At 39.6% G+C, this 12,788-nt stretch overlaps 1 protein-coding gene across 4 annotated transcripts in view; it reads left to right on the plus strand.

Annotated features, from left to right (window-relative positions):
• Positions 1–12,788, plus strand: part of snx7 (sorting nexin 7) — a 96,210-nt gene that overhangs the window by 24,668 nt on the left and 58,754 nt on the right. For 3 of the 4 annotated variants that reach the window (XM_043698871.1, XM_043698872.1, XM_043698874.1), the window contains one exon: positions 11,695–11,877. In XM_043698871.1, the coding sequence (XP_043554806.1) occupies positions 11,695–11,877 (183 nt within the window). Of the gene's footprint in view, positions 1–10,140; positions 10,218–11,694; positions 11,878–12,788 lie in introns of those variants that run through there. The other variant, XM_043698873.1, reaches the window with a different exon arrangement.

Here is a 12,788-nt window from a genome sequence, read left to right on the forward strand (position 1 = left end):
ACTGCCTTCACTGCCATCCCTCTAAAAGTAACCTTTTTAAAAAAAAACTAGGTCTAAAGAATGGAACAAGCAAAATGCAGCACTTACCTACTTACCACAACGGGTCTTATTATTAGGTTAGAGGAGGAGGGCGGGTGGGAGACACTATCTCTGTAGTGCCTCGGATTCCTCTCCTGCATGCTTTTATAGGAAAAAAAACCTACCCAGGTAAGCTTGCGCTATACCAGCTTCCGGGTCCGCTCCATGCTTTTTTTTAAGAAAAACTTTCAAATTTAAACCGTTAAACAAATGTCACCGAGCCTTCAAGCAGCCACTGCCAAACAGCCCTTACCTGCTCTCCTGAGAGAGTGTAAAGAGATCTGTTGGAGGGTTTGGTGGTTACGCTGAAGTGTTTGGGATGGATTGTGTTTTGGAGTGGGTGAATAGTCAGTGATGATACTCCGGTCAGTTACCCTGGATAACTGATGCGTTACACTGTTTAACATCCTAACGTTTCTCAAGTAAGAATGCAGGTGAGTTTCACTTATCTAACCCAAGTTGTTGCAGTATGGAGTCAGCTGATTGGAAGTTCAAACTTCTTGGATTGTTTTCACATACGCACAGTCCTTAGGTTGAGAATGTGTTCTGTTCTGAATTCCATTTGCAAGTCGATTTGAATGCAAATCAAAACACAGTGCAGGAGATGGAAAACAACTGTACATTAGTACGTGAATTGTTTTATATTGACAAATGTGGTGCTAGAAAAGCACACCAGGTCAGGCAACATCCGAGGAGCAGGAAAATCGATATTTCGGGCCAGAGGTGGCCTTGAATTGTTTGTATGTTGTGTCTTTTAAATTATGACCATGTATGAGATTGAGTTCGTAAGTGTGAGTGTTCATAAAGCAGACATTCGCAAATTAACGACCTCCTGTATATCTGTGCTTCACAATTTCTGCGGGGCCCTGATTTCTTTTCTCCCAATGTGTTTTCCATCTCTGATGATCTGGCAATGAAAAGCTTTAGGCCATGGTTTTCCTAATCACTATTTAATGGTTTGGGTAATGAACTTGAACTTGATTTTTGATGTCTTATGGACTCAAGAAATATGGGAAGCAGGCAGGGAAACAGTTAAAATCCAACATCACGTGTGATATTAAAGGTGGAGCAAAGATAATGAATCTTAAGGTCTTTTGCTTCTATTTATTTTCTTCTTATGGATCCACTATTTTTCTTGCAGAATAGGTGCTGGTTGGTGACTTGGCAACCATTTGACCTGGGAGCAGTACCAACAGGAAATAGATTAAGCTAAAGGATGTAGTGGGGCCAGAGACCACACAATCTGTAGCTTCTTTGAGGAACAGAGAAGGCATATTTACAAGGTGTTGTGTGTGTGCAATAAGGATGGAAAAGCAAAACTCAATCCATCAATGTTAACATCATTTTATGAAGGATAAATCACATTTGACTAATTTGCCAGAGTTCTTTGAAAATGTCACAAGCATGGTGGATAATGGAGGTCCTGTAGGTGGAGTATATCTGGGCCACCAGAAGGCATTTGATAAGGTGCCGCACAAAAGGTTAACACACAGGGTAAGATCAAATTCGTTAGCTTGGATGGAGGATTGGCTAGCCAAAGAAAGTTGAAATAAATAGGTCTTTTTCTCATTCTAAGATGTAACTAATGGCATGCTACAGGTTTCAGTCATCTGGCCTTAACTAATCACACTCTGCATTCATGACTTGCATGTAGGGAGAGAAGGTACTATAGCCAAATTTTCAGATGACACTAAAATAGGTGATAAGCTAAATTGCAATGAAGAATTAAGAAATTTACAAATAAATAGGGATAGATTAGATGAATGGACCCAGATTTAGCCAGTGAAGTTTAAATTGGATAAGTTTGAGATTATCCATTTTGGTCAGAGGAATAGAAAGGCAACTTATTATCCAAATGGAGAGAAATAGCAGAGTGCTTCAATGCATGGGGATCTGGACGTCCTCATGCATGATCACAGAAAACTTGTAGGTACAGCACGTAATAAGGAAGGCAAATGAAATTTTAATATTTATTGCTAAAGAAATAGAGTAGAAAAGTAGAGACATGTTGCTGCATCTGTACAAGGCAATAATGAAATCGCACCTGGGGTATTGCATAAAATTTTGGTTCTCTTACTTGAGAATACATATAGTTACTTTGGAGGCAGTTCAGAGGAGGTTCACTAGATATATCTCAGATGGGGGATTTGACTAATGAACAGAGATTGAGCACTTTAGGCACAGACTTCCTGGAGTTTAAAAGAATGATGGAGCAAGCTTGGACTGAATTGCCTCTTGCCCCTTGTCCTTATGCTCTAAAGCTGAAGACAGTCTAAGAGCAGGGATGGGGAATTAAACAGTTCTGCTGTAAGGCATTCATTTTGCTAGAACAAAGCAGACTGTTTGCTTAATTTATATTTTTTTTAAAAAAGGGGATCAGACAAAGGAGTCTTGAGGGAATTTGTACCCTAACTGCTGTTAATGTAGGTAAGGAAGTTCTGGGATTGTATCTTTGACTGATGATTATCGTCAGAAAACTCTTGCAGAATATAGTTGCTAGTGAAGTATTCCGAACGGCAAATTGATTGAGTTGTGAAGTAACAGATCCTACATACCAGAGCGCAAATTCAACAACTTGGGAACTGCATATGGCACCACACATTGGGTGCTTTTATAGTCATTCAGCATGGAAACAGACCCTTTGGTCCAACCAGTCGGTGCTGACCATAATCAAAAACAAATTTTGGTTTTGTAAGATACATCTTTCTTATATTGACTGTCTTAATGTGAAATATTTTGTTTTATTTCAGTTATCATTTGCCTGTTAATTGATGTGCATTGGTTCTGATTCATGATAAAGGAAAAGCGAAATCCTTTTGATAATTTCTTTATTTAGGGGTTATTTGGGTACACTTGGTTCATTTACGCTGGCCCATTTCAGCACAGCTGATTCTTAATGTTTTATAACCTTCTGGTTGTGATATGTTTGTGTTACTGCAATACATTTATTCTCATTCCTGATTATACTCAGAAATACCACTTTAAGAACTGTCACTTTAGAGTCTGAAAGTTTCACTGCTAAATGTGGCTAAGACTCTATTTTACCTGAATTAGTGTAATTTGGGAAGAATCAAAATTGAATTTCTCAATATCTTGCAAAATGTTGATGTGAGACTACAAGAGCAAATTAATGTTTGTCACTTTGAAGGAATTTCATATTTGAGGTTAGTTTCTCAGAATTGTGACATTACTGAATCTAGGTAATTCAAATTACTGAACAAACAAGTAGACATTCTGAAGGACTGAGAAAGATCTGAGGACTGAGCTAGAAAACAAATGTGAATGTAAGATGGCTGCTGATGACGATGACATGTTGCTCAGGCAACTTGATCTAAAGACTCCAGAAAACCCTGCTTATGAAAACTAATCAACTTTCCAATGAACGGTGGAAAAAGCTTCAAAGCACCAAATGATTCCTATTCTATTAGAAAATGAGACCAGCTTGCCACAGTAAAGCAGTAAGGATGAGTTGAGTAGGTTGAGTTAGACAGCACCCAGTCTTACAGTCTCAATGAATGATGATACTGATAACTGCAGAAATCCTTTTCTAAGAAAGAAACAGCTACAGAGAATGTACATGAAGATATGCCAGAGCTGAAAGTTGCCTCAGTTCGAGAGATAGGTAGATACTGCATTTTTGTCAATGCATCGAATCTGAAAATAATTAGTGGCCCAAACTTTTTGCTCTGTAAAGGAAAGTCAATGATGTTGAATCTCCCCAAAACATCTGTGATGGGTACACTACTTTAAATCTGGCACTCTCAGAATGGATGCTGGTCCAAATTTTGGATATTTCCAGAGTTGAATCAGACATTTTGAGTCCTGGGCAGTCAGGTCAGACTGTTGGATGGAGTCAAGGATTCTTGGGCTGTCAACAAAGTCCGTAACTCATCTAGAATTGCACTGTGCTTGTGCCGTGCCTGACCGAATCAGCCACGTAAGTTTTTAAATTTTATTCCATTGAAATTTCTAAAAATGGCTGATTTTCAAACACCACCAGCTTTCAACTTGCCAAATTTGTCAATCTTTGTTGTATTTACTGGCACAATTGTTCTGCAGGAATCGTTGCTGGGTTCACTGTTTGTCATTTATATAAATGAGTTGGATGAGAATGTAGGAAGCATGGTTCATAAGTTTGTGGGTGACACCAAAATTTGTGGTATGGTAGACACTGAGGAAGGTTATCTAAAACCACAAAAGGGATCTTGATCACTTGGGCTAAAGGGCTGAGGAGTGGCAAATGGAGTTTAATTTATATGAATGCAAATTGTTGCATTTTGGTAAGATGAACAAGGGCAGGACATACACAGTTTAATGGCATGACCTTGGGGAGTGTTGCAGAACAGAGAGACCTGGGGGTTGAGGTACATAGTTCATTGAAAGTTGCTTCACAGGTAAACAGTGATAAAGAAGGCTTTTAGTCGGCTTGCCTTCATTGCTCAGAGCATTGAGTATAGGAGTTGGGATGTCATGTTGTAGTTGTACAGAACATTGGTGAGGCTACGTTTGGAGTACTGGCTATAGTCAGGTCCCCTTGCTATGGGATGAGTATTATTAAATTGGAGAGTGTGCTGAAATGATTTATAAGGATGTAACTGGGATAGGAGGATTTGAGTTACAAGGAGAGACTGGATAAGCTGGGACTTCTTTCCGTAGAGTGTAAGAGACTGAGGAGTGTTTTTATTAGAGGTTTATAAAATCATAAGGGGCAAGGATAGGATGAAATGGCTAAGGTCTTTTTCCGAGGCTTGATGAATTCAAAACGAGTGGGCATAATTTTAAGGTGAAAAGAGAAAGATTTAAAAGGGACCTAAGGGGCAGCTTTTTCATGCAGCATGATCATTACTTGGAATGAATGGCCAGAGGAAGTGGGAGATCCAGGAACAGTTACAACATTTAAAAGTCATTTAGGTAGGCACAGGAATAAGCAAGATTTAGAGGGATATGGACCAAATGCAGATAAATGGGACTTGTTCAGTTTTGGAAATTTGGCATGGGCGAGTTGGTCTGAAGGGTCTGTTTCCATGCTGTATAATTCCAAGAATTATTTTATTAAAATAAACTGATTATTTCTTTACAACTTAATATGTTGATACTATATTCACTCCAGTAAATTTTATATTTTTTTAGGTATTATAGCTCATATATATTACCTCTTGAAACCACCTAACATCGACCTGAAAATGGAGGTTGACTTGATGTACCAAGTATAAAATTGAACCAATGTATGGTTCCTATTTTGAAATGTGAAAAAAAGACAGTAATGCATCTTAAATCAGTGTGGTTAATGGTCTATTAATGTATTCTATTAGGATAATAAAAGGTGTCTTAAAGCATGTCAAATTAGTTTAGTCAAGTGGCTTTGGCATTTTTTGTAAGAATCTGGCTGCAGATCAGGTATGTTTTCAGTTTCATAATAACCCTCCACACAAATCATTTTCATCTATTGAACTAAACAAGCCTCACTTTTTATGAACGATCTGATGAACTTGGTATACCTGTTTGGTGGTGAGATCACAAAATATCAAATGAGATATCTTTGCATATGTTATTTTTATTGTTGTAACATCCTCCTCACCCATTAAGCAGGTGCTTAAATGGCTTGTTGAAGCACACACATCCAAAGGTTGAACATCCACACACATCCACCTAACATCGACCTGAAAATGGAGGTTGACTTGATGTACCAAGTATAAAATTGAACCAATGTATGGTTCCTATTTTGACTCTGGGTGTAACTGCAGTTTGGTTATCTTTGCATGTGCCTTTTGATATCATCAATTTATATGGGGCCTGAACGTGACTCAACACGAATAAGCTGTGTTCTGGGTAGGCCATCAGGATGCCCCATCCATACATTCCATTCACAACTTCTCTTCATCCTCATTCATTCAATTGTTGTTGCTGACATTGTAATGTAAACTGCAATTTAGTTTGGATTGGGTTTTTGAGTTAGTAATATAGTTTTTCTGTGTGTCTGAAGTTAAGAATTCTAAGCTGCACTAAGTGGTTAAAAGCCACCAAAATCTTAAATGTTGCTGATAAATGTACAGATCTAAAATAAGCAGGAGCAAAAAGTACAATGCTGGAAGGCAAGAATCCTGACAAACAATAAAAATAAAATGTTAAAAAAGTACTCAGAGTTCATTGGACAGACTCTTACTCTTTAAACCTTGTGGCAACATAGAGTGTGGAACATCAGTATCCAGTGGGTTTTCTTACCTTGATGGTCTTCATTTACTTGGCTATTCCTAGCATATGTTTGCAAAGTTATCTTACATTGACGTATTAGTTATTTTCCAACAGTACTAAAATAATATGCTGTACTTCGTCATGTTGTATTGTGAAAAGGATTGAAGAGAAAGGGACAAATACTGTGGTATGTGCATGAAGAAGTGATATCGTCTTGCTGTAAGGAGAACAAGATTGTGTTTTGAACTTAGTTGTATAGAAAGAGACCATAAGAACACTGTTGTGTCATGAAGACTTTTCTGGCTTCATAGCAAATAGTAGATTCAACTGCTTTTTAAAATAAGCATATGTAGCAGCAGAATTTCTAGAATAGAATTACAAAATGATTACAATGCATGAGGAGAATATTATGCCAATTGAATCCACACTGGCTTTCTCAAGGTATAGTGAGTTCCATGCTGTAGCAATCACAAGATTCAGTCCTCTTTTGAAAACTGTAATTGATCTTCCCTCCGCCATCCTCCTCAGTCAGTGCTTTCCAGATCCAAACTTCTCTCACTGAAAATGTTTTTCATGATGTGTGGGAGGAAACCGCAGCACTCAGGAAACCCACACAGACAAAGGAGAATGTGCAAACTCCACACAGACAGTCGCCCAAGGCTGGAATCGAACCTGGGACCCTGGTGCTGTGAGGCAGCAGTGCTAACCACTGAGCCACCGTGCCACCCTGTTATTATAGTTTCCCAGCTACCAGACAGAAAATAGACTGTGACTATTCTTGACTATAAAGTCAAAGACTGGCAACCCAGTTCACAACTTTCTCCTCAAGTCCTTCATCTTGGCAGCCCTCACTAACATTTTAGGGCAGGTTTTACAGGCAGTGACTGCCCAGCCCTATTGGTGGATTTCTGATCCATCTGAAATACTGTTCTACATTTCATTGCTGTATTTCGAAGCATGCTGGCATTTCTTATAGAAATGATACTGCCAGGGCACTTTGCACACAGCAACAGGCACACAATTCATGAACTTATTTTATTTATTCATTTTTGGGATGAGGGTGTTGCTGGCTAAACCAGCATATATTGCCCATCCCTGATTACCCAGCCCAGCAGGCAGTTAAAAGGCAACCACATTGCTGAGAGTCTGGAGTCATGTACAGAGATGACCGTTTCCTTCCCTAAAGGACATTAGTGAACTAGATGGGCTTTTCTGTCAATCGACAAGAGATTCATTGTCATCGTTAGACTCTCTTTTTAATTCCAGATTTTTATTGAATTCAGGTCCTGCTGTCTGCTGAGCCTGGGTCCCCAGAATATTGCCTGGGTCTCTGGGTTAACAGTCTAGTGATAATACCACTGAGCCATCAACTTTTTGGGATTGGACCAGAATGTACCTCATGGCTCCTCGCTTGCTGTCTTAGCACTCAGTCACTTCACAAGTACTTGAATACTCTCAGCATGTTGTCATTACTGTGGCTTTTGACCCTTTGCCTCTCAGTCAGAACTTAAAGGCGTAGAATATGTCAATCCTGCTTTTAGTGCAAGTACAAAGTCTGGCACCTGGTCATTGTCAGTAGTAATCAGTCGAGGGGTTGGACATTGTTGTTGTGGGGTATCATAAGTCTGTACGATATGCTTCAACCAAATAGTCAAGCCTCAAAGTTGGAGGGGAATAGACCTCCATCAGGTCAAGAGTGACACCCTTCAGTCAGGGGAACTCAATTGTGGGGCCTAGAGGCAGCATGCTTGGGTGCAGAGGGAACAATATTTGTGAAGAGGAAAACTCAACATTTAAGGGATAGGAGAGGAGAATAGTGCATTTGAGGACGTGGGTCAGTGCAGGAGGGAGGGATTGTTGGTCATCACAATCTTTGTCTTGGCACAGGGATAATGCAGCATGATAGCATGGCTAACCTATTGGGCTAAAGCTGTGGGCAATGCTAAGAGATGAAATTTTAATTCACTGGTATATGGGAATATGTGGAAGCTAAGTACTGATGGGCTGAACAGGGTGTTAGGGAACCCATGGCTGAAGCAACATAAAATGGCTGTGTGGGGTTCTCAGTTGACATGAAATGGCTGAGCAAGATTTTTAGTTTAAACTGCAGCTTCTATCGTCTGCTGTTTGAAGTTAAACTATAAACTAGAGTAATTGTAGCCTTCATAGTGTACCCAAGGTAACAAGATTAAAATAACAGTTTTATGCAATACATACAATGGATGCTGTTGAAACAGAAACAAATGCAGCTGTTTGTGTCAAGACAGTTTGATATGGAACATCCTTGAGAAATCCTGATCGAAGCCCCCTTTTCAGGCTAGTCCAGAGTTTGATATTTAGTATGTATTAAAAAGAAAGGGACTGCTAAGAACCCTGAGCAATTATAGCTGCATGTTTTATGATATATAAAGAATACAGGCATTAAGGGATTTAACTGCATTCCTGTGGAAAGGGAGCTAGAGAAGGGCCCCTTCCTATGAACAGAGATTATTGCAGCAGCCTAAAGTCTGGAATGTCACCGAATGAGAGATGTTACGAAGGCCCAAGGTTATGTAATTAGGGAATTGTTGTAAACATCATGAGAGGATCTAAAATTGATCGTGCAATCACATAATTGAATGTGCATGTAATCAATCATTGGTTTACAACAGCCAAAAGTGGCCTTAGAGCAAGTATATAAAAAGGGTATCTTTGCCTTTGATCATTGAAGTCCCTCGATTGCAAAGAGGTTTTCTTCCCCTTTGTAAAGCAATAAACTCACAGATGCTGGAAGCGAGCGTGGGTCTGACATGATTAATTTAGTCATGCTGCCCAACAAGTGATGCCAGGAGAAAAGGAATGTGGGGAGGGGATGGGTCTTCATTAACAGCCTGACCCTGTAACTCATTGTGCCAAGCATGATCTGCATTGCCTTCCATAATCATACAACTTGTAAATGCACAGTGGAAAGATAAAATGGTTGTGACCCCACCTGGGGTGGGTGGCATAACTAATTTTTTTCTGTCTGGGTGTGTGGACTCCACTTGTGAATGACACCATGCACTTGAGGCAATTGCATTAATTAGGCATTTTCACAATACAGGTTGACAGTAGCTCTCATCATTCCACCTTTCATGTGAAATGCATGCAGCATCGAATTGTGTTGGTACACATGGTCTTGAGCAGTCTTGATCATGTTATTGAAAGCTGTTCGTGGTAGATAGTCTGTCTGTAAAGCACAAGCAATTCCAGCTATCTTAGAGATAATAAGGACTCCAGATGCTGGAAGTCAGAGTTGATAAAATGATGAAGGATACTGACTCGAAATGTCGACTTTCCTGCTCTGATGCTGTCTGACCTGCTGTGCATTTCCAGCTCCACATTTTACCAGCTACCTTAGAAATGGGACTTGCGGGCCACAATTCACAAATAGTTCAAGATCTCAGGCTGAAAAGGGCACAGAACTGGTTTCTTCTTCCTTTGAACTGTGTTTGCCAACACATTTGATGTGGTATTATATTTCTGAAGACGGTATCTATAATCCTACAACAGTTAGTTGCATTCATTGGAGTAAGATCCCAATGTCAGAGATCCCTGAAGTGGCCTTATTGGTAACTTTGATAGCCATGTATGGAGGAGAGTGCTAAACCATCAGAGGTTGCATGTTTTACAAGAGTAGTTACTGGGATACCAGGGCTACCTTCTGTGACCATGCTTGCTGTTATACACCCTCTGGTCTGAGGCTGAGCACAGGCACAGTGTAACCCATTATTCAACCAGGGGAATCAATCATGGAACAGAAGATGCATGTACTGATGGTAAGATTGTCTTGCTTGGGTCAGTCTGGGGAGCCTTTGTAATCTTAGTATGCTATGCTTTGCACAATTGCAGGAGGTGAGAAAGTTATTGATGGACTCTGAGGAGCTGGAAGAATAGCATCAATCTTCCAAGGAGGAAGATGACATCAAGTAAGAGGGATATCATTTTTTCTGCTGGATAGAGCACTGTAGAGTGGAGCACAATAAGCCAGACCAGATTTTATTACAGCTGGTTCCAACAGCTGTGAGCTGGATGCAGTGATTACTCATTGACTGACTGTACATTTGATGTTAGCTGAAAGGCAAGAAGTTCTTGTATGTTCCCAAAAAGACCTTAGTTTGTCTTATTATTCTCTTTGGCTATTATAAAATCAGAGGTATAGAGCATAGAAACAAGCCTTTTGGCCCAACTCGTCCATGCCAGACGGGTTTCCTGAACTGAACTAGTCCCAAATGCCTACATTTGGTCCGGATCTTTCTAAGTTGAAACTTTATTGCTGGAACAGCACAGCAGGTCAGGCAGCATCCAGGGAACAGGAGATTCGACATTTCGGGCACAGGCCCTTCAGGAATGAGCAGAGAGTGTTCAGCAGGAGAAGATAAAAGGTAGGGAGGAGGGACTTGGAGGAGGGGCGTTGGAAATGTGATACTTGGAGGAGGGGCGTTGGAAATCTCCCCGGATCTTTCTAAACCTTTCCTATCCATGTTCCTGTCCATATGTCTTTTAAATGTGCAATCATACTCCCCTCTACCTGTTGCTGAGCAATGAGAGAATGTTGGGCTACAGTGGTCACCCAGTTAAAAAGAGCACTCGTTTAGGTAGGATTAAGAAATGGGATGAAACTAAGGGCAGGTAACATGTAGCTTGGTTCTTCAGTAGCAATATATGCACAAATGTTTTAATTCTATGTCCAATAAAGTGTCAGCTGCGCCATCTGTATGCCTTGAGAAGCATTTGTTTCTCATTGTTCACCCACTGCATATTCAGTGAAGGGCAGTTCCTGGCTAGCAGTGCTTGACTGGGTGCCCAGCTGGTCTTTAAAGATGGCACTGATGTCAGAAATCTCAGGAGGTTCCAGCAGTGATGAGTACATCCACCTGTTGGGTGAGGGAAGGTAGGATGAGTGAGGCACCATAGGTTTACAGTTGACAAGGTGTATTTGAAATTATCATATAAGAAATATTGCTAGGCCTCACTGAGAGAAACCCTCTATGAAACTGACAGTTGATTTCTGATACAAAATCACTCCATTAGCTCAGTTTTCCCCTTAACAGATGCTGCTTGATCAGCTGAGAACCTCCAGCGTTTTCTGTTTATTTTCTGATTTGGTTTTTGAATACGCTGTTGTATTTGAGGTTTGATCACATTTGTGTGTGAATTTCTGTTAGTAAATTTGAATTCAAAACTTCACAACATGATGCTCTTGGGTTGTACTTTTATTTGAAATGCGACATAAAAAAAAAGTACATCTGTTTGGTGAGTGCATAAGATTGAGACCTTTTCAAAGCCAAATTGCAATATGCTTAAATTCCATATCTGGTTTTATGCAACTATTTCAATGCCCTCTTGTGCTAACAACATTTCATTTTAGATAAATAAGGAATATTGTCTTCTGTTTTCCAACAGGATGCTAGCTTCACTGATGCCAGTTCGTTCAGTATCTCCATGCAGACTTCTCCATCTTCTATGATTAATCAGCATACTTTGGATGATGAACCTGACAGCAAAGATATTTTTGTCACGGTTGACGACCCAGCAAATCATGTTACAACACTTGAAACATTTGTCACTTACAGAATTATTACAAAGGTAAAAATAAATTACTGCTGAATGTGCTTTCAATACTTAATTCCAAAGATTGATTAACTTCATTTTGTTAACATTTCGTTGTAACACAATGATGCAAGTAAATTGAAGTTTATTATGAGCGATTGAAGATACCCAGCAATCCCCAATCTTAAAATCCAGTTTGCCACATTAACTCAATGTGATCAGCTCATCAGTATTTTCAATGTATTCCATGGTGACTCAATATTCTTTTGATTTTCTGACATGAAATCTGGTGCCAAATCTTTCATGACTTCTTAATCCTTTATTATTTTAGTTTTAGATGCTTTCCACCCAAAGGTGATTGCCAGACAATCAGATACTATTGCGAAACAAGCTTTTAGAATTGCTCTGAGTCTTAAACATGCCTTTGTTATGGCCAGGTAACTCCACAAACATCTGAATGTTTGTGGGCAAAGTCTTAGAGAGAATTGTAAGGGATAGGATTTATGCATTGCGAAACAAGCTTTTAGAATTGCTCTGAGTCTTAAACATGCCTTTGTTATGGCCAGGTAACTCCACAAACATCTGAATGCCATTCACTAGTACACAGGGTCACTTTGCAAAATGGATTTTACCGGATGCTGGATGTTAATGCAAAAAATTATCTCTTTTTTTTTAAACTAATCGAAATTTCAAATAGTATTTAAAAAGCAGTTTTAAATGATTGAGAATTTGCAAATGACATTTAAAAGTCTTGTATTGATTTTGGTTTTAGAGTTGGTTTTCTTAGGAAAAGCAAGGAGAAAGTGAGGACTGCAGATGCTGGAGACTAGAGTTGAAAAATGTGGTGCTAGAAAAACACAGCAGGCCAGGCAGCATCCAAGGAGCAGGAGAATTGACCTTTCGGGCATAAGCCCTTTTTCAGGAATGAGGCTGGTGTGCCAAGTGGG

This window comes from Chiloscyllium plagiosum, chromosome 11 (assembly GCF_004010195.1).
Source record: "Chiloscyllium plagiosum isolate BGI_BamShark_2017 chromosome 11, ASM401019v2, whole genome shotgun sequence".
Lineage (NCBI taxonomy): Eukaryota > Metazoa > Chordata > Chondrichthyes > Orectolobiformes > Hemiscylliidae > Chiloscyllium > Chiloscyllium plagiosum.